The sequence below is a fragment of the Agelaius tricolor genome, unplaced genomic scaffold (assembly GCF_023055355.1).
Source record: "Agelaius tricolor isolate 1412-34295 unplaced genomic scaffold, bAgeTri1.0.p SCAF_28, whole genome shotgun sequence".
In the NCBI taxonomy this organism is placed as follows: domain Eukaryota; kingdom Metazoa; phylum Chordata; class Aves; order Passeriformes; family Icteridae; genus Agelaius; species Agelaius tricolor.
The window spans coordinates 7,691,329-7,718,890 of record NW_027269288.1 but is presented as its reverse complement, the minus strand read 5'-3'; the positions used below and the strand labels follow the sequence as shown (position 1 = coordinate 7,718,890).

General features: G+C 43.4%; 1 protein-coding gene across 4 annotated transcripts; it reads left to right on the top strand.

The window, feature by feature from the left end:
* Window positions 1-16,852: 16,852 nt before the first annotated feature.
* TARDBP (TAR DNA binding protein) lies at window positions 16,853-22,629 on the top strand. 4 transcript variants are annotated; one of them, XR_011682596.1, is made up of 7 exons: window positions 17,271-17,540; window positions 17,897-18,149; window positions 18,891-19,054; window positions 19,374-19,514; window positions 20,194-20,364; window positions 20,708-21,295; window positions 21,753-21,770. XR_011682596.1 is itself a non-coding variant. In XM_071448784.1 (6 exons), the coding sequence occupies exons 2-6, from the start codon at window positions 17,912-17,914 to the stop codon at window positions 21,236-21,238; spliced, it is 1,245 nt and encodes a 414-aa protein (XP_071304885.1). In that variant the 5' UTR covers window positions 16,853-16,952; window positions 17,897-17,911; the 3' UTR covers window positions 21,239-22,629. The 4 variants fall into 4 exon arrangements, 3 of the variants coding, with proteins under 3 accessions (XP_071304885.1, XP_071304886.1, XP_071304884.1); XM_071448784.1 differs by lacking the exon at window positions 17,271-17,540 and adding an exon at window positions 16,853-16,952 and having other exon boundaries at window positions 20,708-22,629; XM_071448785.1 differs by lacking the exon at window positions 20,708-21,295 and having other exon boundaries at window positions 17,260-17,540; window positions 21,753-22,629.
* Window positions 22,630-27,562: the final 4,933 nt, after the last annotated feature.

Sequence of the window (27,562 nt, the reverse complement as noted above, 5' to 3'; positions counted from 1 at the left end):
TTAGAGACTTTTGATGTCAGAATTTGCCTTTAACTCATGCAAGTAAGAAAAATAACCTCACCTAATCATATGAATCTACAGCTAAGTCTTTAAGCAAAATGTGCACCCAGTTCAGTGCTAGACTCACTGCTGTCTCCTGAGGTTTGAAAATTAATTACCATTAAGCAAGGGGACAGAATTAGATATAGAAGAGCCAAGGTACAATCCAGGTGCAGAGAGTGGTGGTTTTGGTGCTGGGACTTAAAATGGATTTCACAGCATGTGTCACCATAGTATGATGATGCTTTAATTTTCTCATTTCCCCATCCAAACAGACTCAAGTTACTTTGTGAAGTCTGCTGAATGGAAAAAGAGAGTACCTTTGGTCAGCAGCACTTGACCACAACGGCCTATAGCCTACAGATGTGGTTAACTCAATAGCATGGCTGTGAAAGTCCCAGGCCAAAGTCTTGCTGGTGAAGCAAGTGATGAGCCAGCTGAAATTCGGGATACACTCATGGTTTTGACTATACAGCAGCAGAATGGTCTCCTCTAACTTTCTGTGTTAAAACCCAGCTGGCCTATGACCAGCATGATACAATCCAGCGGCATCTAATTGGCTGCTGCCACCCTCAGCCTACCCCCATCCTCGGCACTGGCGGATATGTCAAAGCAAAAACATCTCAGCATTTCTGATCTCCCTGGGGTCACATCTGGTTTGAGTAAGGCTCCCCATTTGGTTCCAATCCACCAATTTCCTGCTACTGTCCATGAAAAAGAGTGCGACTCTGTGGCTTCCCCTGGGTGTAATGGTCTAATCTGTATCTTGTTGTGCACTGTAGAGGGGAGGGGAGGGGGAATCAGTGCTACTTGGGAGCAGATTCCTCTTCCCCTGTGACTGTGTCCTGCTCTTATGCAAAGCACCTTTATTCTTGCCAGTAATGGCAGCCCCAGATGTCCTGGTACCCTCTCTGTATCATCCCTATTCCTCCAGCCTCCTAATTGAATCCTTTCCTGGCTAGGACAGGCTTTCTTCATTACAATTCTACTCCCTCCCCTGCATCTCCCAGTCTCCCATAGTGAAACACAGGGCAGGTCCCACAGAGCATCTGTGGGTGGATGACCACCCCAGTGAACTGTTCTTGCAGCTACTGGAATGTAGCAGAATGTTAACAGAACAGGAAAGCCCCAGACAGGTACAAGGTGGTAAAGGCACCTCCTCTGCCAAGGTTCTGGCAACATCAAGATGCAATTTAGTTCCAAGAAATGGCATCTAGTTCTTTTAATCTATGGCTTTAAAAGCCATTTATCTAAACCATCAGCGTTTTGCAGCTGGTGAAGCAGCCTAAGAATATGCACAAGAGCAGTGGCAGAGCCCAGGAGTTTAATAGGTCTCTTGCATCCTCATTCCATAGGATCCTCTCTGTAGGAGGGCAGTACCCATGAGTGATGTTTCACTCATGCTCTGAACAAGGCAGGGCAACATACACAGAACAAATTCTCTTTTCTTACTCTCTCTCATCCACTGAAAAATCTCAATACTGAGGGGAAAAGTTCAGTCCTTTTCCTCGCTTTATTTATCACCTTATTTACCTTCTTCACCTTAATCAGAGCTACATTATCCAATGCTGCCCCACACAGCACATAGTGATCTGTGTTTTCTTTGCAGGCCCCATTCTGGAGCAATGCTCCAGTGTTACCACACTTAAGATTACCCTGTAACACATTAAGTTGCATTAGTTCAGACACAGCATCATTTGATACTTAAACTGTTTTGTTCAAAGTTAGTTAACTTATTATATGAAATGCCTTAGGGTGTGCAGGAACAGCCTGGCTTGTGTTGAGGCAAGTAAAGTCAGGTAAACTGAGATACAAACCTATCAGGTGCATGGACTTCAAGGTGAGTTTCTCATAAGCACTGGGAGGAGACCCAGCACATCAAATTCCCCTAAGTGCCATCACTTTAACTACTTACCCACACTCTTCTGTTGCACTAAGTACATCTGGATTCCATCAGAGCCTGAATATTATTAAAAAAAAAAAAAAACAAACCAACAAAACACAACAGATCTTTGGAAAACAAAATATCTCAAAGCACCAGAACAAAACCTCTGATCTAGAGGCTTTTCAGCATCCTAGGGAATGAGAGACGCTGTTATTGTTACTAGAAAGGCAACAGTACAAGGAACGATCTGTAGGGCACAAGTATGTTTGTTACGAAATGATTTGGATCCACAGAGAAATTCCATGTGTGGTTTCCCCTCTGGTGAGTAGAGGTTCCCACCTTGGCAGCGATCCTGGAGCCCCATGCCTACAGGCTCAGCAGCATGGAAAGGGAGGGTGGACGCTGGAGGAGTAATGGGATCATCAGGCGCTGAGGCTGCTGCTTGGCACGCCGACAATGTTTGTTTGCACCTCTTTGAAGATGAGAGATGAAAGTGGCGCCCACATGGGCTGCCTTTGATTAGCTTCTTATTTTTAACATTGCAGCTGCGATTATTTTTCTTTTTCTTGAAGCATTTCTTCCCTAGCACCAGAAACTCTGAGGTTTCCTTCTCCAGGGAGGTTCAACTTCAAGGAAACATAACAAAGAGAAGTGTGAATGTAAAGGAGACTGGACAACTCGGGGCCAGTAGGGAATTATGTCATTTTATTTTTAATTTTACTTCCATTTTCCCCCCAATCCCCCATTCTCAGTGGGTCTCAGAAAGAAAATACTTGTTTACTTCTTTTTTAATAGGGAAAATAAATGAGTCCTGGGATTGTACAGAGCTGTCATGAAGAGGGAAATGTCTAATGGTTCAATTCCCAGCTCTGTCACTGAACCACTCTGGGACTTGGGGAAAAGTCAGTTCGCCCATCTGTAAAATGGGATTTATAATGCGTTGCTTCTCAGGGGTATTGAAGGAGTATGAGTAGCATTGATGGAATGCTTCATGCACCTTGGATAGAAGGGGCAAGAGCCCTGTGAAGTGCTGTCCTTAATAGATACTTAGAGGAGTTTCCTTCACTGTGGTACTTATCTGACCACAGCAGCTGAGTGCCTCACAACCACTGATGGATTTTTTTTCCTATTACCTCTCTGTATCATAGGATTGTTGCAGAGGAAAGCAAAGCAAATGGCAAATGGAATGAAATGGACCCAGTCACACAAAGAATATGTGGTAAAGTCAGAACTAATCCTTTGTTTCTTAAACTTCTGCCCCAGCCATTTGATTTTCATCCTAGTTGCATGAATTTTGTGATCTGAAGGCATGAGAGAAAGCCACCTTCCCTTCCTCCTACACTGGCCAGTCACACTATGGCTATCTTCCTGCTGGATGAGGGGCAAGTGGTCCAGAAAGGGAGTCACTGTTGTGCATTACTCTGTTCCTATCATAACATTTTGGGGTTTGTTTCTTTCACCTGCTAGAGTAGTTTTCAGCTAAGAATTTAAGGTTAATCCAGTCATCCATAGTAAATGTTCTAGCTTTAAGAGGATGATGGTAGAAAAACATCTAGATTTGCTGTTCCTTATTTTCAGAACTAATTTCTAGGGGTAGTGTACAAGTGAAATCAGAGAAAACTGCTGGTAATTGATACTTCCTAAAAATAGCTTCACAAACTTCTGCTGCTTGTATCAGCTTAAGTTTAACTTCAGTCAGAGGGCCTTAAAAATGGACGGTAGAGCATGACAGCAACAATATCAGTTAACAACATGTAAAAATCTTGAGGGGAGATAAGAGGAACAGCCAATGATAAATAACAATCAAGCTCTCAATACTCACACACTTCAAAAGAAAAAACACAACTACGCATGTTTATATTTATTTGTGCTATCTATCAAGATATTTACCAGGCAAAGAGAAACGAGAGCACACTAGCTGAGTAAAAACTTGTAAGATGCTTATGCAAATCTAGCCAACTCTGAGAGCAAAATCTGGTGTTACCAAATATAATACCTGCTAAACCCTCTAAAAGACACTTCAGCCTTACTTGGGTCAGTCCAAAAAGCTTCGACTAATCCACATATAACTTAACCAGGTTTCCCTGTCTTTATGGCATTTCTCCTGCTCCCAAGAAAAGCAGCAGACAGTTGTTCTAGCCCAGTGCAACATCCAGGTAATCCCAATGCCCAAACACGATCCTGTTCAACCCAGCTCCCCATGAAGGAATAAACCAGTCTTATAGGCTCTCCTCCAGGATATTAGGAAGAGATATACTGTACAGGACAGCTTATAAACTATGCTTGCTTCAGATTCACTCCAGAGAAACAACATATTCCAGTCCTACTCCATCCAGTCACCCAGACTCCAGGACATTAAATTAACCCCCTGCCAAATTTACTGCAGGCCATCTGACCATACCATTTAGCCCACAGTAAAGACAAGATCTATACCTAGCTACAGTGAAGAAAGGAGGCAACCCTGTGGAAAACCTAGTTATATCATTCAAGGAAATCAATGGAGAGCCCAGGTCTGGAGGCCAGTGACCTTGGATTAACAGAAAATGTAAAGGAAAAAATAAATGGTGTCAATTCAAGATACCATAGCTGTTATTCCAGAGAATTCAAAGACCAGCCCTGCAGCTTATTGACCAAGGAAAAGGGCTTAATTTTGAAATAGAGCAAATACTCACCCATTGCTGGTACAGGAACAGAGGCACAGAGCTGCTTTCCCAGGATGGACAGGTTCTTGGTGGCACCAGATGTAGTGTAACACTTCTTAGTGGCTTTTCTGGAAGAAGTTACTACTCACCATAGAGAGCTTTCCATGGATTGTCTCCAGAAGGTGCTTCCTTGGGGGTCTCCTGCTCAGGTAACTGTAAGGAGGTGGCAGAGGGGGTGAGGCACCTGCTGAGGGGTCTGGAGGCCACACACACACACTAGTAAGATGAATTTTAAGGCCTCAGACTCCTCAGTTCTGCCTCACAGCATCCTTTTCTGCCTAGGCCTTTTCTCAACTGCCCCAGCTCATTCTTAAACCCTTCAGGTCAGCCTCAACCACCTGACACCAGCCTCAACTGCCATACATCAGCCTTAACGGCCCCGGCCTGGTCTCAACTGCCTCAGCCCAGAGCAGCAGCAGCAGCCCCTGAGACGCTGGTGAGGGGCCTCCAACGGTCACAACATGGTGGCCATGGAGAGGGTGCCCAGTACACAGCTTACTGAGGAACCAGCACAGCTCCATGTGGATGGCACAGCCAGATAGTGCTGCACAGATGGTGAGGAAAGGTAGCCATGGCAGGAGACTGATGCCTGCTCCTCCCGAGGCACTGCCTGATGGACTAGGAATAAATGGCAAAAAATGGCAGGAAATGGCGGCTGCCTCAGGGGCTCCTAAACTGGCCTGTCTCCCACAGACGTGGGCCCTGCTGACCCACCAGCCACAGCACTGTCTGCTAAAAACCTTCTCTCCAGTGTAAACTCCAGCCATACCCACAGAACATTCTCAGGAAGGGCTTTCAGAGGTACAAAAAAGTCCCTACCCTGTCACAGCTGACTGTAACTTAGAGGGAACAGCTGAAAAGGGCACCTGCCCCACCTGGCATGGCTGTGGGGAAAGTCCTAGAGAAAGTTGAGTCTGAGTGTGCTTCATTATTTTTTAATTAAAATGGCAATAATTAGGCCCTGGAAAGAGCAGGTTACAGGGACAGTGATGTTCAGTGGAAGTTGTGAAGAGTCAGGGTTTATTTTTGGAGTAGCCACTGACTGCTGGTGCAGTGCTGGACATGTTAATGTGCTTCTGCTGCCCTTAAAACCTCTTGCTTTGTTTTAATTTAACCATTTTTAGGCAAGAGCACATTTTTGGGTGTACAGGTCTGTGCACTGTCAGATTGTGCACTGTCAGGTCTGTGCACAGTAGGGCTGTGCTCTGTCATGTGGCCCTACAGGATACTGGCATGCAAATCATAGCAATGCTGGCTATGCTCATGATCTGTAACTTTCCTGGGGACTTTTTCTAATCTTTTTTTTTTTTTTTTCCCTGCAGTGGGTGAGAGATTCAGGAGGCTGATCCCTCAACTGCAGACTAGTAGGTCCCATTTGATGTCCAGCTTTTTCAGCAGAGCTGGCTGCCACATTGTGGCCTGTTCCCCTGAACGTCACATCTGGCAGATGTAAAACACACATGTTTTGACTGAAGCTTTTTCTTTAAAATGCCAACATTAAAGGAAGGCTTGCTTTGTAAAACTGAAACTGTAAAACTCTTCTGAAACCCAGTCTGGGGGATTAAAAGAACCACATGAAAAGGGATAAATATGACCTGGACATTTACTTCCTGTGCAGAAGTTCGCTGAACATGTGCCTCCCAGCCTGTCAGAGCAAAACAAGACCTTCTGCTCTTATTCTCAGAAGAGAAAGGAAAAGAAAAAAAGAAGGAAAAGAGGAAGACATGACAACTCTTTTCTATTTCATGGCTTATGTCAGATACATTGACAGTTCTTTACAGTGGCATCTCATGCACCTTAAAACCAGAAAGATGCACAACTAGTAATAAGAAATTTAGTATTAACAAAGTATTCTTATTTGTACTATATGGTAAAATTAAGCTTGATCCATTTTTAATTGGCAATCAGGGACAGAACTCCTTTGGGTTTCAGTGGGAGTAAGACCAGACCTAAAGATACAATGGACTCAGTCCAAGGATTCTCTGATGATGTACAGAAGAAAAACATGGATAGACAGAGCTTCAGTTAGTGAGAGAACAGCTCACTTTCAAACAAACTAATGCAAGATGTTTATATCAGCATCGTCCATTTCAAGTATTAAAAGTAATTTTTGGGTTCCAAAACAACTTTACTTAAATACTGAGACTTGAAAGGAAAAAAAAAAATCAGTTATAGATTCTCTGTATTTCTTTTCTAGGTTTTGAATCTTCAAGAAGATATCACATTTTTTTCAGGTTTCCTTTACTGATAATGAATTGCTAGAAGCTTGATTATTTTAAAAACTGAAGCTGACATTGTGATTTATTATAGTATGATTTCAGAAGACAAGAGTTGGGAGAAAAAATCATATAAAAGCAGGCAATACATTAAAGTCATTATTGTTCTCAAAATAACTTTTTGATCTCAGGTCTCAGTACACAAATTGCAGAGGGCAAAATGCAATATAATGTAAAGTTTGGCACTGCCATTCTGTTTTGCCAAAAAAGTTCCTTTATCCCAGTGAAGTTCCCTAAAAGCCAGTTACACATTAATTTGAGATTATATTTCTCCCTCATGGACAATGGTGTTAAATTACTCTGAATGTGTTGCATTAGTTGCCCAAAAGTCATAATTTCCAGAAACACAGCTTTATATATAAAGAGAAGACACCACTTTCGATATAAAGACAGACTTCCAACAGAAAATGTTGGGCTCTGCACATGGAATGTTGTGGAGTATCTGTCTGCAGCACTGGGTTGTAACTGCTGCAATAGCTCACCCTATGGATGCACATATGGGATCCTAGTTGGATCTGAGTTAGAAATTTTCTGTTGTTCAGGGTACCTGAATCTGTAGTTTGTCAGTTCATCCCCCCTGCTGTTTGACCTCTTTGCTTGTCTATTTTATTTGTTTGTTTTTTAATTTTAGAGTGACCATGTTTGGATTGGTTTCTTGGATAACGCTCCCTGTCCCATATAGGAGATATAGACACCCAATAACCCCACAACATACTATATTTTTCCCAAATGCTCTCCCAACTGGATTTCATCTTTGAGATGGACTCATCTGTTCTACTTGCAGTCTTAGTTTCTAATTCCATGCAAGCCCTTCCCATTGTCTGCTACTCTACTAAGAAAGGGCTAAGAAAGAAATCTTCCTTCTGTCTAACCCTGACAAAACTTAAAAAAAACAACAAATGAACTTTTATTTTAAAGCCAGAACCAAGCAAAACAAAAATGTGTTTCGAAGTCATTGTTCAATGGAGAAAAAACAGTTCCCCCATCCTTTCCAAATCCAAAGTGGACAGTTCCTCAGTCATTTCCAAGACGGAAAGAGGCCATTTTATGATCCAGAAAGCATCCATTTTCTGTGTCAGTCCTGAGCTAGGGAGGCTTGTGCCTGAGTCAGTTCTAGGGGGGGAATGGCTGGCATTTCTCCAAGCTTGGGAGTGTTGCTATCACAGCAATTGTTTGGTGATGCCATCCCAATAAAGCTTCATTATGGTGTTCCTCTTTCTATAAACCTCAGTGCCCTCCAGTGTCCCCAGCAATCACTTATCTAATATTAGGATATTAAAAAATATGGAAAGATTTTAAAGAGACTTATTAAAATGCAATTAGCAGCATGTACGACTTAAGCAGTGAGATTATTTTAAAAAATGACTTGATTGTGTGGAATGCCACGCACCTTATAGAGATAATAAAGCTGCCAATCAAGTCCATTTTCAAATTAGGAAATTTTCATTCTTTTTTTACAGCCCCCTAAGTGAATATTAAAACTGATTATTAACCTCAGAGTGTAGCAGCAGCCCCTGAGCCTGTAAGCTCTGAAAGGGAGGTTTCATAAGCGAGGGTAGCCTGGGCTTCAGTTCCCATTTGGACTGAGATCTCTGTGTTTATTTAAAGGGACACCCTTTAAATAAGGAAATCTGGAGAGCCTGCATGGGTCCCTTGTTTAGAAAGGGGCAAAGCTCCAGTGCTTGCCATGGGAACCTGGGAGGCCAAAGCGCGCTGGCTGCAGTGGCCCGGCCGCAGCGTTGCAAGGCTGCGATAACCTGCAGGTAAGGCTGCCCCCGTATGTCCGATCACAGTATCTCCACGAATCCTGCACTCCCAGCACAGAACCCGCCTTTTGTTCGAGGAAAAATGAGTACATCAAGTGGATGTTTCTGTGGGAACACACCCCTCTGACATACTCGGGTTGCTGTGCATGGATTTTCAGGGGATGTTATTATTCTCGGTTTATGTTGTTACTTCCCTCGTTAAATGTAAAACCCTGTCGTTTACCCTGCCTTCTTTTTATCTAATTTCTGTCCTACTGAGAGACAATCAAGTGTGACATTTCCTGCTATTTCACTTTGCTGGCATTTTCATTTCATTTATTAAAAAAGGGATCTTTCTCTGAGAAATTAAGTCACAGTACCTTGACAGGTTTCTCCTTTTGCAGCTCTTTACTCCACTGTCAAAGTAGATTTATCGATGCTTCCTGGATTCTCTTTCAAGCTGGAAATGATGAATTCTCTAGAAAGCAGCAAGTTATTCTTAAATTCAATACTTTATTTTTGGAAAAATGCAAAGATTCAGAGGGAGTCAGGAAGGGGTAGTCAGAGATTCCAACTCCAAAGCAAGAGAATGCTTGTTAAGCATAAAGTCCTTAACTTTAAGTATATGCTTAAATTTACCTTTCCTGATCTCTTTGGGAACAACACAGGTCTGAAGGTATGAATGTGGACACTTCCCCAGCTGCTTGGTGCCAAGCTGCTTTGCAAGAATGAGAGTCTAGACGATACCTAAACAGAGAGAATGTCACTTGAGTTTGGAAGCATCCAGGACAGAAGTTATTTTACCAGCACATGTCTCATGACTGCAACTCCCTCTAGAATCTAGCTGTGGCACCTGGCTCTACTTAGAATTTGCATGGAAGCTATCTATACATCTTTTCAAAGTAAGTAATCTGCCTGGGTTGGATAATGGGGGTCAGGAAGGATGACAAATTGGGTTAAGAAAATGTCAGCAAGAGCCAGGGTTTAAGTCTAGAATGAGTCACATGTGAAACAAGTTTAGTGGCCAGGGTTCACCCTTGATCTTGAATTTGTCCACATCACTGAGTAACCACAAGTCATCCAGTGTAATTCAGCAGCATAACTGACAATCCAGCATTGGCAATATTTCTGGGTGGAGAGGGGAAAAAGATGTTACTGCCTTGTTAGTCATGGCACAGTTAATGAGAAGCACTGAAGAAACAGTGTGCCACAGAGATGACATTAGACCTCCAAGTCTCTGCTGAAAAGCAGCATCCCCGGCAACACCCCATGTCCTGTGCTGCTCATGGTGCACCTCTTTTTTGCTCCCCAGAATGGAGCAAGTGTTTTCATGGCTCACCCTTTAGGCTAGTCTGGGTGGAGAGTGTTTGTAGTGGTTTCGTATGCTCATTGCAATGAACTGAGCATCAGTGATATTTTGGGAGTCAGAAGGCTGGAAAGGAAAGAAATGCAGGCAGTCAGTATTGAGGTACACCAGAGAAGACATGTGGGACTCAGGGACCTATACTGCAGGTAGGATAACAGAACTGCATAAAAGAGTTCTGAAAATAACTGTGGGTTGTTGTTTTTGTTGCTTTATTTTTCCCATTTCCATAAGCAACTACTCACTGGTAAGCAAATTTTATGATTGGAACCACACTGAAAATGACAAAGAGAATTAAGGATATGTAATGGACATCTAATCTTTGGGTCTGTGAGCTACTAAATGTATGATAATGCCAAAACAGTAAATAACTGAGTTGTTAACATATTCTAAAACTAGATCAAGCAAAACAAGCATTCACTAATACTGAGACAATTCCTGGCAGCAAAGAGAGATTGCTGAAAAGATTTGAACAAGTGTTATGAAAGAGTGACTGCCAGGCTGGTAAGCAAATTTCAAAAAGCATGAAGACTTTGTCCCACAAGCTGCCTTGCTTTCCCTGATTAGGATTAGCTTCAGGAAGAGCCTTACTCTGGGTGCTGGCAGAACCAGACGTGAAAAGAACAAACTCTACCTAATGCCAAATATTCCAGCTGCAGCTTCGACAGCAGGAATTGTTCTGCAAGTCTGTGTTTCAGAACTCAACACAGAGTTAAACAAATGGCAAAGCAGGGGGAAGTCTGACATACAGCAATTCAAATATATTAGATGAACCAACTGAAAAAATAACCTTGCCTGATTTGTAGCAGCTTACTGATCAAGGTAAGTTTTGATCCAAATATTTCTGAGCGTGGAAGAAATGAATAATTAAGTGATACAGTCACAGCTCCTGTGTTTCTTCTCTACTCCTAAAAATAGGCATGGAAAACCTGAAATAGAAATCTGTATTTTTCTTTATTGCTGGAAAAGGGGAGGCAGAAGCATATTGAAAGCATCCCTTCACTAGGAAAGCATACTTTCAAATCCTGGGATCTGCCACCCTTTCTGAGCTTTCCCCACCCAGTTGTGTTGCAGGATGTGTGCCTGCTGCAGGCTCTCCAGTCCCTCCAGGTGTCAGCCTTGCACTTTGCATAAGGTTTTATTCCATCAGCCACATCTGGAATGAAGCGCTGGGTTCAGTGGAGATTCCTGACAAGACAGCATCAGAGATCCTAAAATATTGAAAGCATTCCCTAATTTCATTTCGGACAAAAATGCTGAATTATCAGACTCCTGCCAGGTCTCCCTCAGAATGGTCAAAATGATGCCATGGTGTATAGGAGGGGATCTAAATGGGTCCATTAGCTTTCAGCAGGATCTGCCAAGGAAACTGTGAACATTTGCCAGCCCAGAAACAGTCCAGGAGTCAGGACTGTCACTTGAATTTTCTTTTTTTAGGATGTAATTGACATGACTATCCTTTCCTTGGCCTTAATCCCTAACTACTTCCCAAGATACTAAAAGCTTTTGCTGTCCTCTGCACTCTTGCACATAAATCAGGACTACATTGAGATTTTCTCACTGGATCTCATTGTGGTAATGCCTCTGGAAACTCAAATGCAGGAAAGCTTATGCAGGCCCACCATAACATCTGACCCCGGTCTGACTTCAGGGTTAAGATTGCTGGCAGTGCTGGTTTTTACTTAAGGATGAACACTGTACAACAGACAGCAAAGAGGGATAAATAGGCCTTGTCAGACTCCTGTACCTAGAGGACTGCACAGACAGCCTGGGTGTCAGCAGTAGGATTCCCCTTAGGATGTTGCTAATTTACAATACGGCTCAGAATTGCTACCATTCTTAAGACAGGTCAGATTTTGGAGGTATACTTAAAACTACATGCATGAGCAGTAATGCATGAAATTGTGAAAACAGAAATCCATCCTTTGACAGAGCAGGAAGGGGGCTGTGTCAAGGCTAAGTGGTGTGGGAAGTTTGCAAAAATACAATGTTTCTTTCAGATTTAAGTGCCTTTCAGTTTCAGGAGCAGAAATTAGAGGCGTGGCAGAGTCTTGATGTCACAGGTTTTGAGATGACATCCACAGATGAGAAACTGGGCAGACTTCAGGCTTTAATTCTTGTAGTTGTTGCCACAGAAGAGCTGTTTGGTGGCAGCAATTTTCAGTAACTACCGAGCTGGGAAAGCTTCAAATACAGGCTTTGATGGATCCAAAAGTCTGTATACATTAACTGTCATAGGACAACTTGCAAACATGATAATGAATGCAGTTTTCACAAGGTCTTTCAAAAAGTCTGAGCATTTCAAAATTTTTATGGTTGTTAGGAGCAAGTTTGTCATGACAGTACAATTCTGGGTGTCAGGTGTCACTAAGGTTTTTCACTGTGGGCTTACAGAATGACCATGGGGAGCCTGGCTTATCCCAATACTTTCAGTTTTCCAAGCACTTACCTACAACATTACTGGCAAGAACTGGATTAATTAATTGCATGATAAATTTAAGGGCAAAAAGAAGACATGAAAAAATTCAGAAAGATAGAAGTCGATCACCTCTGGCAGTTTGAACTACACAAAAAGTCCATTTGGTCACGTCTGGTTGATGGGTAGCTCTCACCACCCTCATCAAGGATGACTTTCACTTCTACAAGCATTAGTTCTCCCCCTTCTGTGGATGTCAACTATTTCTCATGTAAAGGTCTTGCTCCTCTTTCAAAATTACCTGTATTAAGGCAAATTATGTGTTCCCTTCCTTTCCTTGTTCAAAGTCATTTACATGAAGAATCGCAGAACTGAGATTATAGATACTGGGGCAGGGAATGCAGAAATACAGCTAAGGCTGGAAATTTGGGTGGGCCTCAATTTATGGTGGACAGCCAAAGAACAAAGGTCTGATGTCATTATAAATCATTTATATTGCAAATGATTTAAGATAATGAAAACCCATACGCATTAAATTTTGACCTGTACATCCATTTGAGATATTTTAAGTAGACAAAAGATAGATTTTACATAAATCTTCAGTAAATGTATTTCAAAAAAATATCACCAGGCAGTAAAGCCTAACTATTTTAAAAACAGTCTTTGTCTTATCCTTCAGCTCTTGCTTCAATGTGCATCATTCAAAACCAGCAAAAAACTACTCAGACTGTCTGCCCTGTCCTTGAGAGAAAGCAGAAAAAGATAAAAAACATTGAAGGAAAACTAGACAAAGCTTGTGAACAGATCCTGCCCAACACCATTCCAGGTGTTACAGAGTACTTGCTACACCTTACCCAAGCCACCTGTGACTTTTGAAGGAGTCTATTTCCAACCCCCTCTCTAAATTCCAATGGTTTTCATTCAGTATTTAGAACCTGTCACACACCAGTGAATGCAATTTTATGGACCAGTTCCCAGTCTGTGGGTTTTATCCTTTGGTTTATGCCAACTTATGCTGAAGGAAGCTCAAGTTTTTCCATGCTAGGAATTACTATAGAATCTAGCCAAAAAGAGACTCTGAATCCCAGCTCCACTACACTGTACAAGGAATCAAATTGCGTTGGAAGATGCCTGGCATATCAGCACTGGGAACTGAGCTCCAGGAACTCACTAGACACCTCTGTGAATCACAGGGAGAAATTCTTCCCAGGCTCTGCTACTGGATGCTCTGGAAAGGCAAGGGAGATGACTTGAAGATGGTTTGATCTAACTCTGCCAAACAAAACAGAGCAAAGTGATTTTTGCATTCCCTGTGCAAGATGCAAATGTTTGATAGTTCCCACAGGTACCACTCAAACAAGAGGGTGGAGATGGCAGATAATCCCCACTGTTCTAAACTCTTCACAGCTCACATAGGAAGGAGCCAGCAGGCCAATGCCAGCAGTGGCTTTGGAGCTCAGAGGGGCCTTTTTGTCACCATTTGGGTTTCCAGTAACTACAGAAGATTCTTAGCTCCTACCAGAGCTCTCAGCCAGGCCAGTCCTTCTGTTTGCTGGGGTTGGGTTTGCTGAGTAGCAGCCAGGACACCACCACACCTGGCTGTTCCAGTGACAGGGACTCCAACAAGCCTCACCCAATAGCTACTAGGGCTGAAAGGACCCAGACTGAGCCACTGAGCCCTTGTGGAACTTTAAAAGAGCCAAAGCTATTTTAAAAAATCTGATTTTCAATGTGTTTGCTGAGAGATTAAAAAACATCACCTGTTATAATCAGTCTGGAAGAGTTAAGTAAATAAGGGTATGAACCAAAAGGAATGCAGAAACTCTTCCTCTTTACAAAACAGGACTAAACTGTCTCAGGTGGATTAGAAATGAGATAACTGGAATCATCATTTCATAGGATCACGGTAAAATTGCCTTAAATATTTCAGGCACTATAATGAAGCCTTAAGTGTGTTTTAGCTGAGAGAATTAGGAAGAGTGTGAGTACCATGGACTAAGCAATCTTTCCAGGTACTTTATGTGGGTAAAAGCTACTTATTTTGTTTCAGGGGAACTTTTCTTTAGTAGTTTTAGACGTCTGGGCATGAGTAAACATTTATGTCGATAACTTGCTTGTGAATGGAAAGCTCTCATTATGGTAGATGCTTATGGAGAAACTGTTCATCCTCCTTATCAATCTGACTAGACCAATACACAATTATTCATTAAATTCTCCTGTCTTTTACTGCTCTGTAATTAGGAATAGGCCCAGGCACTTTGTGTTTTTCACTACCCATAGTTGCATGGTGGTTTTGTATCAGGAGCTTATATTTAGGTGCCCATTGATGTTGTTTTTCATCCCAAGTGCTTTTGGGAGGGCGAACAGTTGATCATTATACTGAGTTTGCTTGTACCCATGAGCACACTTAACCTAGAGCAGCAAATAGTTATTGTATTGCATTTTGTTTTGTGCCTCTGGGCACACTTAAGTCAATATACATGATGGCTAGTACCACATATTGTATTTGTCTGCACCCATGGGCCCTTGGAATTGCCAGTGTGAGGGAATTGGTGAATTAACCAGTGGTATGCTGGTGTACTTACTTCAAGAGCAATGCTACTGTTAATTGCTTAACTTAAACCTAAGCATAATGCAAAATAACAGAAGTGCTACAAGAATCCCAACTCACACAGAAAAGGAATTGTGACATTTGCTTGATTCCAAGCTTGTTTGTTGCCAAAACTGAGGATGTTTTCGGGGCAGAGGTCTCTGAGGGCTAATTGTCCTTCTTTCCCTCCCTGTTTTACAGTCGGCGCAGAGCTCCCCGTTCTCGTCAAGCTTCTACTTGCACAAAATCTAGTCCAAGGCTGGTGCTTACTCTGCTCATTAGTGAAATTACCACCAGATGTTGTGTGAGATGGAGGCTGCTCTGCTTCAGCACCACAACAACCTCTTCAAGAGTGCTACTGCTAAACTCTGAGTGGAAATGGTGCAGCACATAATGCTGACACACTACAATTACCATTCTGTCCTCACAGCACGTTCAAACGACACTGGCTGTCTCCATGCTGACTTGGCAACACCAGAACTGGCTTTGGGATGCATTTTGTGGATCACTAGAAAATTTCTTTGAGTGATCCACAATATACATTTCTTCTTCTTCTTTTGTTAGCCTGTGGCTAGTCAGGTCCTCTCAGAACTGCTGAAAAATGGTAATTAAATGGTAAGACTGAGTCTCAAGTCACACTCAAGGCATGGATGAGCTGAGCTTCAGTGGTGCTGGGAGCCAATTTTTGCACTTGAAGAAATATAAAGTGGGAGTTTTAAATACTCTCAGCAGAAGCCATTAATGCAAGGTACTGGATTAACCTTTTCTAGCAGTAGAGTCGTCTGTCCTTACTAATAGCTCTTTATTTTTATGAGATTCTTTGGGCGGTTTTTTTGGGGTTTCTTTTTTGGTTTCTTTTCTTTTATTTTCTTTCTGTTTATTTTATCTTGAGGAATTAATGAAGACATTGATTCTGAGCAATGAATCAATTGTTGGGGACAGTATCAGACCAGACAAGTATGAGATACAGAATGAGCAACGATGAAACTCTGCATTAGTCAGCTGCTTAATCTAGCTCTTCCCAAGGTCCTCAGGGAATAACTGCATAAGATCTGCAGAGGCATGTTGGATCAATTCTTACCCAGTGCAGAATCATGCTGTTCGAGAGCAATACTCAGCCAGTATTGCTCCCACGCCTCTGTTGGTGACAGTCTTTGTGTCCTTTTCCAACTTACACATAAACATTCAATGCCAGCACTTCCAGGGTGATGCTGATAACTGATGATTGCATCTCTAATGTTTCCATCCTCTTCTGTCCAGTTCTGTGAAAAAGGGATCTTCAAGTGCACGTGGAGTCTCTTCCTGCGCAACTGGAAGAGCCCTGGGTACACTTCAGATGATTCACAGGAAAGTTCTCCCCAGGGGTGGAGACCCCTCATCTTCCCTAGAAACACTGCTCCACTACTTAGGCCTTGTTAGAAGAGTCTGTGGGAAATGTGATTGGTTTGTTTTTACCCTTAAGTTATTGGAAGGGTTTTTGGTTGTTTTCTGTTTGCCTGAGGGTTTTTTTTTTGTTTGTTTGTTTGTTTGTTCTATTTGGTTGGTTTTTGTAGTTGTTGTTTTTTTCTAGAAATCACACAATCTTCTGAGTGGGAAGGGACCCACAGTATCAAACAGTCCAACTCCTGCACAGCACACCCCAGCAACCCCACCCTGTCCCTGAGAGCCTTATCTAAACACTCCTCGAGCTCTGGCAGCCTTGGGACCGTGACCACTGCCCTGGGAGCCTGTTTAGTGCCTGACCATCCTCTGGAGGAAGCAGCTTTTTTCTGATATATTTGCCTAAACCTCCCGTGACACACCTCCAGCCGTTCCCTCAGGTCCTGTCACTGGTCGCAGAGAGCAGAGATCGGAGCTACTCCTCCGCTGCCCCTCACGAGAAGTTGTAGGCTGTGATGAGGCTTCCCCTCATTCTTCTTCATGCTGAACGCGTCAGGTGAACAAGTTTGGGTTTTGGTGTTTGGTTTTTGGTTTGTTTTTTTTTTTTTTTTAATGATGTGGCCTCGTTCTTTCTGGTAGCGGAAACGGGAGAGAAGCGTCACAGAGCTTTGACAAGGATGTCTTTGCTAGCGGCTTCTCCGGGCGAGCTACTCGGGAGCGGCCAGGGAGCCACTGCCTCCTGTGGAGCTCTGCCGTGACGGCCCGCCCGGACAGGTCCCTGACGGCGCCGGCTCCCAGCAGCTCTCGCGCTCGCGCAGGCGCGGGCAGGGCCGCACCACCGGCCCCACGCTTGGGGGGAGCGCAGCTCTGAGAGCTGCCGTCGTCGCCGCCGGTTCCGAGAACGCCGGCCGATCTCCGGCTGTGAGCGACCGGCGCCCGCTGTGGCACGGCCGGGGCTCCACGCTCTCCCGCGTTCCCAGCGCCCCGCCGGAGTTCGCTCCCCCCCTTGGCCCCTCGGAATGGTTCGGCCCGCGGCCCGGCCCGGTCTCTGAGAGGCCGCGGCCGCCATTTTGTGCGGCGGCGGGTAGAGTGCGGTGGAGGAGGTGCTGAGGAGTTCTTGGGACATTGCTCCCTTCCCTGGCCGGTGAGCGGGGCCGGGTGATGCTGGGGCGGGTGGAGCCGCATCCGGAGGTCACAGGCTCGGGCGGGGCCGGCAGGCGGCGAGGCCGGCGGGGGCTGTGCTCCCGGCTCCGCGGACGTAGCCCATGGCGCCCCTGGGAATTTCCGCCGTTCTCGGGGACTAAGTCGCTGTTGGTACCTCCGTAGCTCCAGCACAGGCCGAGGTTTACAGCAGGCCCGGAGGCTTTAGTGTTAATGAATAGCGCGTTTCGGTGCCCCTGTTGTGTAATAGACATTCGTGCCTCAGGCCGAAGAAGATGAAAGCCAAGTCGGGGGGATAGGGTGATCGCTTACGCCTTCTCTTTCCCTTTTGTACTTCAGTAACTTCCAGCGAAGATGTCGGAGTATATCCGGGTGACGGAGGACGAGAACGATGAGCCCATCGAAATCCCGTCGGAGGACGACGGCACGGTGCTGTTGTCCACGGTGACAGCGCAGTTCCCCGGGGCGTGCGGGCTGCGCTACAGAAACCCGGTGTCGCAGTGCATGCGAGGAGTCCGGCTGGTCGAGGGCATCCTGCACGCCCCCGAGGCCGGCTGGGGAAACCTCGTCTACGTCGTGAATTATCCCAAAGGTTTGTCCTGGTGGCTTCCGTTCTCCGTTCTGGGCTGCTTTCTTTAAGGTCCCAGTCACTGCTGAAGTAACATGGCAACATGTTACTCTTTAACTTTCCAGTTCACAGAGATCAGTGATTTATTCAGGTGTCTGTTCTGCCGAGTAGGTTTGACCCCACTGAGTTTTTTATTTTTTAACAATTCTACCTAAACAAGTACTTTAAAGACAAAGTCTTGCATTATCCTTGAAGGCTAGGCTTGTATAGGCCTTCAAAGGGTACTATTTGAAGTGTACTGTAATCTCTGTACTCACAGACACTTTTCCTCAAGGCATGGTTTTGTCAAAGGTACCATTTAGAAGTGTTCAGGAAAGGAGAAACCCCTGACCACCCTTCTCCACTCCCCCAAAAAAAGAGGGGAAGGAAATAAATTGCTAGTGAAGTAGTCTTATTAAAAGTTCATGCTTTCTCCACCTTACAGTGGGGAAAACATGAAACTTTTCCCAATCTTATAGGACTGTGAATGTTGCTGGATAATTCTTAAGTAAACTAATGCAGAACTAACTGGGTCAGTTTGCATTTTGGAGGAGGATTCAATTGTGGACTAGCTTTGGTTCAGGACAGTCAGATATGTGTTTCATTTAGGTCTCAACAGCTGCTGTACTCTTCCTCATCATGGTTTCTAATTTAACCCCATGCAGTTCATAGTCACTGGGTCAATTTCTAGCTCTGAGGATGTCTAATGTACTTTTTTATATTCAGATAATAAGAGAAAAATGGATGAAACCGATGCATCATCAGCTGTGAAAGTGAAACGAGCAGTGCAGAAGACTTCAGATTTAATAGTCTTGGGTCTTCCCTGGAAAACCACTGAACAAGACTTAAAGGAATATTTCAGTACCTTTGGAGAAGTTCTGATGGTGCAGGTAAAATCCATTTGCAGCTCAAGTAAGGAGGGACATTGGGTAGATGTCAGGCTCCTGAGAAAGCAGTAGAAACAAAGGAGCTTTATAAATTCGGACAAGATCAGAACCTGTATCTCTTCCTAAGGATGTCTTTTTTTTTTCCATGAGCCTGTTAATTTTGGGAGAAGATGTTAAGGAATTAGAGGTTGCTGTGATAAGAATGGTTGGAAGACAGGTGAACTCTCAAACAGATTTTTACCAAATTCATTCAGTAACAACATGCTTCGTACTAGTGGTTACTTCTGGTTTTTGTTTTTGTTTTTTTTTTTCCCCCACCTAGGTTAAGAAGGATATTAAAACAGGCCACTCTAAAGGTTTTGGGTTTGTTCGGTTCACGGATTACGAAACCCAAGTGAAAGTAATGTCTCAGCGTCACATGATCGATGGAAGATGGTGTGACTGTAAACTTCCCAACTCTAAGGTACTTTGGGATTTACCACTGCTTTTATTTGTACCAAACACTCCAAGTGCACCTCTTCATCAGCTGTGTCAGGGGAGAGCAGCTGCACAGATTAACTGTCCGCTCTCGGATGTGGCTTTACTGTGAATGAACAGAACAAGCGAGAGCAAGGAAGGAAAACAGGGAGCAGGTGGGTGAGCTGGAAGTAATTTGAAATGTTGAGAAAATCACTCATTATGTGAGGGAATGAAATACAGATAGAAATCTGTGTTTGATGTCCAGCAATACCTGCCTGACTTGCCTGTTGCATGAATAAATGCAGAATAAAGCAGATGGAATCACTAATTTGGGGAAGAGCAGAACAAGTCTTTGAGTTCCAAACTGAACCTATAGCTTCTATTCTTGTCCTGTATGCAGTTATTACAAAAAAGTGTTCTGCAGTGGCCTTGTCACCATCCCTATGTGTTGCTTCCATGCTCATTTTCTTGTGGTTCTTCCCCCCCACCTTTACCAAGGTGCTGCCATGTTCTTGGAATAGAATTTTAAAAATGTATTTCTTTTAAGTCTTAAATTTACAATCTCAAACTTTCTTCCATCAGCAGCCCTCAGAGCAGGCTAGATTAAGAGTGTCATTTACCCTCCTGTAACTCAGTTCTCAAGGACTATAGGTGTGATGGTTTTTACCTTCAATTCTCTGCAGCAAAGCCCCGATGAGCCTTTGCGCAGCAGGAAGGTGTTTGTTGGACGCTGCACCGAGGACATGACGGCAGATGAGCTCCGACAGTTCTTTGCCCAGTATGGGGAGGTGGTAGATGTCTTCATTCCTAAACCCTTCCGAGCTTTTGCTTTTGTTACGTTTGCAGATGATCAGGTAAGTCTTAAAATATTTTCACTTCATAGACTACATTTTAGTAGCATGATAAAGTATCATTTCTGGAACTACAAATGAAATGCTTACTTGTCCACTGTCTGATTTATTGAATGGACTGAGAGTACACTTTCTGTGCAGACAGGACTTTGTACTACAGTTAGTGTAGTGATGAATGCAAAGCTAAATCACTTCAAATTGAATTAAGTACATACATATGCTTTCTTTGCAGGATAAATATCTGGTCAGAATTGTAGGGGATGTTTTGTGTTTTGTCTTGTACTGCTAACATTTTTGAAAAAAAGGACATCTAACATACATTTAATCAATCCCTTATTTCTTATAGGTTGCCCAGTCTCTTTGTGGAGAGGACTTGATCATTAAAGGAATCAGCGTACATATATCCAATGCTGAACCTAAACACAATAGCAGTAGACAGTTAGAGAGAGGTGGAAGATTTGGTGGTAACCCGGGAGGCTTTGGGAATCAGGGAGGATTTGGTAACAGTAGAGGAGGTGGGGGAGGACTGGGCAACAACCAGGGCAGCAACATGGGCGGGGGTATGAACTTCGGGGCCTTTAGCATCAACCCTGCCATGATGGCAGCAGCGCAGGCTGCCCTGCAGAGCAGCTGGGGGATGATGGGCATGCTGGCCAGCCAGCAGAACCAGTCAGGGCCCTCGGGAAACAACCAGCCTCAGGGCAACATGCAGCGGGAGCAGAACCAGGGTTTTAGTTCAGGCAACAACTCGTACGGAGGGTCCAACTCGGGGGCAGCCATAGGCTGGGGCTCAGCCTCCAACCCAGGCTCCAGCAGTGGGTTTAACGGGGGCTTTGGTTCAAGCATGGATTCCAAGTCATCAGGCTGGGGAATGTAGACGCAGTGGGCTCTGATACTGACTCTATGGTGGGAAATCAAATTTTTCTAACTCATGGTAAGTATACTGTAAATTACGTATATGCTAAAGTTTTCCAAATGAATTTGTTCAGTGTGCAGTATATTCAGCAGTATTTTTGACATTTTTCTTTTCTAAAAAAAAAGAAAAAAAAAAGAAAAAGAAAAGAAAGGTAAAAGGAATTTTCTAAGTTTTGTTACATATCTAGTTGGAATTCTGAATGTTTGGAAGTGGACTGCTGTTTGCCCGATAGGTGAACTAACACTACAGTCTATAGGAAAGGTTTCTCCTGTAATACTTTACCCCTTGTTTCCCGGCTACCTGAATTCTTTGCATGTTCAAAATGGAACCATTGGTCAGAAACAGCATTCTCTCCCTCTTGTTTTTAATTTGATCCCACCATAAGACTCTCCAAGCGCCCCGTTGGACAACACAGTGTCATTTTTGTTTGTGTTCGTTTGTTTTTTTTTAACGCTGTCTCCCCTCCATACTAAAGTACGATATGAAGGCTTCATTTAATCTCCGCAGTTCATCTCATTTCAAATGTGTATGGAAGAAGCACTTCATTGAAAGCAGTGCTGTAAATATTCTGCCTTAGGAATACTTCTGTCTACATGCTTTCTCATCCAAGAATACTTCATCACACCGCACATGCTGCGTCTTAGACGGTGGGTGTTCCATTTTTATCCGCTACTCTTTATTTCATGGAGTCGTATCAACGCTGTGAACGCAAGGCTGTGAGATGGAACCAGAAGGCTGTTTGAACTTTTGAAACCATGTGTGGGATTGGTGGTGGTGCCGAGGCATGAGAGGGCTGGTATGTGCGAGATAAAGGAGCGAGCGCATGCAGAGACCTGGTGGTGCATTAATGGGATTTTATTTGACTTGGCGAGATGTCTCTCAATCCTGTGGCTTTGGTGAGAGAGTGTGCGGAGAGCAATGATAGCAGATAACGTACGAGTGTTTATTGCATTCAAAGGACATCCACATGTGGAAGACTTTAAGTGGGTTCTCTACCTAGTTAATCAATTAGTTGAATGTGTTACGTGAAATGGAATATTTGTATTTCTTTTCCCTTATGTCAACTGCTGTGAATGCTGTATGGTGTGTGTTCTTTTTCTGTTAATGATCTGTAAGTGTGGTAATGTGACCTGAAGATGATGGGGGTTTGTGATGAGAACATTGAGCTTGTGGTGTGCTTTGCAGTAGTTCTTTTAGCAGAGATCACTAGAGCTCAGTGTGCCTCTCCAGGGTGGAAGTTCCACTGTCTGTAAGATATCCAAAAGAATGCTGTTTGCTGCAGTTTCGTGTCTGGATGCTTTTTATAAGATTTGTCACTGTAGGAAATTCTTAAATAAAACTGATTTAAGTAATATGTGTCTTTGTTTTGCAGCCCTGAATGCAAAGAATTCATAGCAGTTAATTAATTTTACCCTTTTGCGATGAACTTCTGTAAAGCCTTTTGCAGTCACTCGGTTTGTTTCAGATAAGCAGGTTCTAAAGGAGCCACCGCTCAGCACGTATCGATACCTGACACTCTCCTCTAAGCCACTGTAGCCTTGCACTGTGCAGTGACATAGATCTAAAATCCAGGTCCCACACCTTGGGGTGCCCGCACCTAGACTGGTAAGCAGCTCCCTCCAGATTTCATCTGTGCCAAGGAACGTTACTTGTTCTTTTAGCAGTGGAAGGTCCTTCTCAGAAGTGGGGTGGGGGAAACAGAGTTGCTGTCATGATGGATTTCTGTCCACATCTTCTTTGGGGATGGATGCTTTTAACTTGTTTTTAAATCAGCCCACTCATGGGAAACAGGCTCCTGCCACACTTCCAGCCCAGAAGAGTGCTGTTAACTCCTGTTAAAACTAGTCACAGGAAAGAGTTTCCAGATGAGTAAAGCACTGTAAATATACACAGACTGCTAAAGTATAAACTGAGTTATGACAGGTGCAGAGGTGCCACGTAGGAGGCAGCTTCTTAACAAAGTGCAAGGCATTAGAGCAGAAACTAGTGGAAGGTTATTTCCACTTGTGGTATGAGCTTGAGGAATTGTGTTGTGTACTTGGGGTTGCAACCCACTGAAGCTTGGATCTGTATTTTTCTATACACCATAATACTGTGCTGTAGCTGTGAATAGTCTGAATATGGATAATTACACAGTTTTTAACCTATGTGATTTTCAAGTGATTCTTCATTACTCTATCCCACTGAGGCTTGTGAATAGCAGAGCATCTAAACAGCAAACAAAACTGCATGACTGAGTTTTCCACCTGCAGAATTAAAAAATCAGTTGTGCCTTAATGTGCTTAGTTTAAAGAGGGTTTCTAAACACCCAGGCTGAGAAAGAAATCCCACACATTTGTTCATATTCCACTGAAAAAATTGCTTACATTTTTTTTCTGCACCTTAATCAGAATAATCTCCAAACTGTCCCATCTGTGAATTTTGCATTTTAGCACTTGCACTATTACCAGCTACTTCTGCTGAGTAACACTTTAAAATGGTATTCTTGGACCTCCAAAGACTAACTGTGACCCCCTGCAAGGAACCTCATGGTAAGTTTTTTGTAATTAGCATGGTTTTAATTCTGTTTAAATTGCTCAGGTTTAGGTTTAAGAGGCTGGTTGGAAGCACTGAGTAGTCTTTGCTAATAATTTTAGCCTTCCTTCACCTTCAAACAAAATCTCCTTTTCAAGTTACAGTAGCATTTCAAGAATTTCAAGTTACGGTAGCATTTTAACTGCTTTGCATACTTTAATGTTTATAAGTGAGTAAATAAACTGTCACTGAAAATACTGAAGTGTTTTGAGTCTTAATTTTTTCTAGAGAGATACTTCATTTTCAGTTGCATTACTTCAGAAAGTGCAATGCTAATGAAAGAATCCAATACACAAGAAAGAGGAAGTTTATGTGTATTGTAAGGGGGTCAATATAGAAAAAATGTTTTTCTAACAGTGCTAATTAGCTCCAAGAATCTATTGTCCGCTGTTCTTGGACCAAAACTCTGAATGTGAAGCTTGTTCTTCAGAAAAACACCATTTTCCAGCTGAAAGCTGTGGCTTCTCAAGCAGGGGCTGTGCAGCAGTGATCGGTAGGGACACAAGGCTGTAAATGCCCCAGATCCAGCCAGGAGCTGGTACTGCACACCTGCTATGCACCACCTGAGTGAGGGCTGGCTGGTGTTGGTTCTCTGCAGGCTCTCACTGCACCTGTGCTCAGTCAGAAGCTGCAGACAAACAAGAATTCACAGCACTATTTAATGTCACCATTGAGTCACAAGTGACACCGATAAATGAGTGACACTCTCCATGCATTCACAGAGAGCTCTATCTAACTTTATTAAGAACCCATTCCTTTCTATACTCTAGTTTGCTACAGGTGGACCTAATTGGTCCTTTAATTAAAATTCTGTCACCATTGGCTAATTAAGATGACATCCCTTGGGAGTAAACAACTTGTTACAAATACCAGGTGCAGATTGATTAGAATTCTTTCTCTCCAGCTCCCTAAAGTTTCCCAGACCCATCCATGGAAAGCTTTTCTAGCTTTCTCTCTCTCTGACCAGACTATTGCATCCACAATTTAAAAGAAATGAATAAAGCATGCTGTAGGCAGATGGCAGCTTTGTACAGGACTTCTAACAGCTGCTGGGACATTTCCTCAACCCATCATCTGCAGTCAATCCTCCTGTAAACAGATATGTGTAAGATAAGTACTGATTGAGATTTCCTGCTCCACTAGAACCAGTACCTTTATCAAAGGGGATGAGATCATTTTTATAACCTTCATGAGTTAAATTTCTTTCTCCCTGGCCACCTTCATAGTGTTTTCTCAAAATTCCCAATTTACTCCTCAAAGATGGGATTTTTTGATCAGCTATATGATAAGCAGCTGTTAGAACCCCCACTGCCACCTTCCAACTTTTCTTGCCCTGTAGTTAACACCACTTACCAGGGAAGCTCTCCAGGCTCATCTTCCCTTCCTGCAGGAACTCACTCCACAAAGTGCAAAACAGCAATGGCAGCAAAAGCTGTTTAACAGTTTGAGATCTAAATACTGAATTATTGTGCTCATATGGATTAAATTACGTTAATGATTCTAAATGTAATTCCTGGATTGTTCTGGAATGGAAAAATTGCTTGCAAATGAATATTTGATTTAGAATACAATTTTCATTAGTATTGCATCCCTTGGAAAAGTTCTGTAATCAAGAGAGACAGCATTGCTGAGGAATTTGGGCACAGAGGAGGAAGTGCATTTGTTCTGAATGTAAATTAGGGTAATTGGAATATATGGATATTCTAATCTAAAAGATAAGAGGCATAATTATGCTATTACACTGTACAATGTTTCTCCAAAACTCAGTCTTGGATCTTGACTAATTTTACAGAGTAATGAATTTAGCAGTTCAGGCATTAAAAAACCAAATACAATCCACAACCCTGTACTCAGCAGCGAGGGGATTCTTTTCCTCTCTCAAATACTGCTGTAGCATGGTTCAATCTTCCTGTCAGAAACAATGCCAATCAGTTTAAAAGCAACAATTTAGTTAATTATGAAACTGTGTTTTCCAAAGAGATCTGGATACAGGAACATTTGGCTTTTTACTCCTCATGGAGAACTCACTGAGTTCTGGGCATTACTCTGCAGTAGGCAGCCTTAGGCATGACCAAGGCCTGTTCAGTAGTAAATGATTTAACAAAACTACGATCAATAATAGAAATTCCAGTCACACTGTGAGGTTATCATAACATTTTCAGTTTCGTTAGCGTTCCTCTGCGCTGTTAAACAGCACCTGTAGCACATTGTGAAAATCAGCATAACATAAAGACAGCAATTGATTGTTAAAATGAAGAGTCTGCAGTGAAATAGTTCTGCCTCATGGGCTTAAAGGTACTCCAGGAAAATCTAAGGAAGCCACAGGACTGTACGTGCTCCATTGCTAAACAGCAGATTAGCCAGGCTGGGTAACTGTCCCCCTGCCTGCCCAAACATGTCACAAACATGTCACAAACATGTCACTGTGGGCTTGGTACGAGGCACAGGCTGGAATTTTTCCAGTATCCATCACCACATGTGAATCTTCACCTGCATCCCAGAGAACACAAATGAGAACCATAAATGGAACACCTGGGCATTGTTTAATACAACACAGAAGTGACACTCTACAGTGTAAGAAGGTGTGTAAGAAGGTGACTGTGTCACTCTCCTCCTTTGGGCTATTCCCAAGAGCTAATCTATTAAATCCATTGATTGATGGGGGAATGGTAAAAAAGAGGGGTAAGAAAGCTCTCAGCTGTAACTGGATTAAGCCTACCTGGCTACTTTTCACCATTCTCACATGGCCTTAAACATGCAAGTACATCCCACAGTCAAAGTTCAGTTGTGTCCAGGTGAGGCTGGGGCATTCCCTCTGCTCAGCCCCAGAGCCAAGGAACACATTTAATTCTGTGTTCAGACCTTACCATTATGATTTGCCTTCCTGGGGCAGAACAGGCCTTCATTCACACTGGCACTGAATTTTGGCATTTCATTTCCATACACACATAGGTCTCTGGTGTTTGTGTGGAATAAATTAACTCACATTAGTTCAGTTATTCTGTGTTTCAACATAGACAGTGAATATGTGCATCAATTCAGACAGACTACAAAGTAACTGCTCAGGTAAGCCTGAGCCTCCCCAAACCATAATCACCTCAACTGTGATTTTAAAATTCTGTAAGCATACACAGTCTGGACTATCTTCCAAAACTGCCTGCTGAGAAAGCTAAGATCAGTTACTAAGAAATAAGTCTGAAACACTGCATTCAGCAGGAATGTCCATGTATTACTGTTTGAACTTCCCTGGAGAGATCTATAATGAAAGAACATTAAAAATTCTCACCACAGCTCTTGTGAATCTGTTGTAAAATCGTTATTTTCTTCCAACATAATTAGAAGCAAGTCTCTAAGTAGCAGCGTCCAGGGCATCAGCAAGGGCAGACGTACACACCAGCATGCATAGACAGGAACAATTCTTCGGGGAGCATATCAAAGGACGATTGCTGCCAAATCCAGCGCACCGAACACACCTAATTACAGCATGGGAATGACGGAAATTGGTAACGAGAAAGGGCACGGCCGTGTTTAATGCCCGAGAAATTTAAGTCGAGCGGGGTTCGCAGGATTCCCTTACGCCGAGCAGCGGAGCCCGGAGCGCCAGGCGGGGGCGCCTGCACCGCGGCGCTCTGGCCACGGGGTGGCGCTTCAGGACCGCACGGGGCAGCCCGGCCGGGCTCGCAGGCGCCGCGCTCCCCTTCGGGGCGAGTC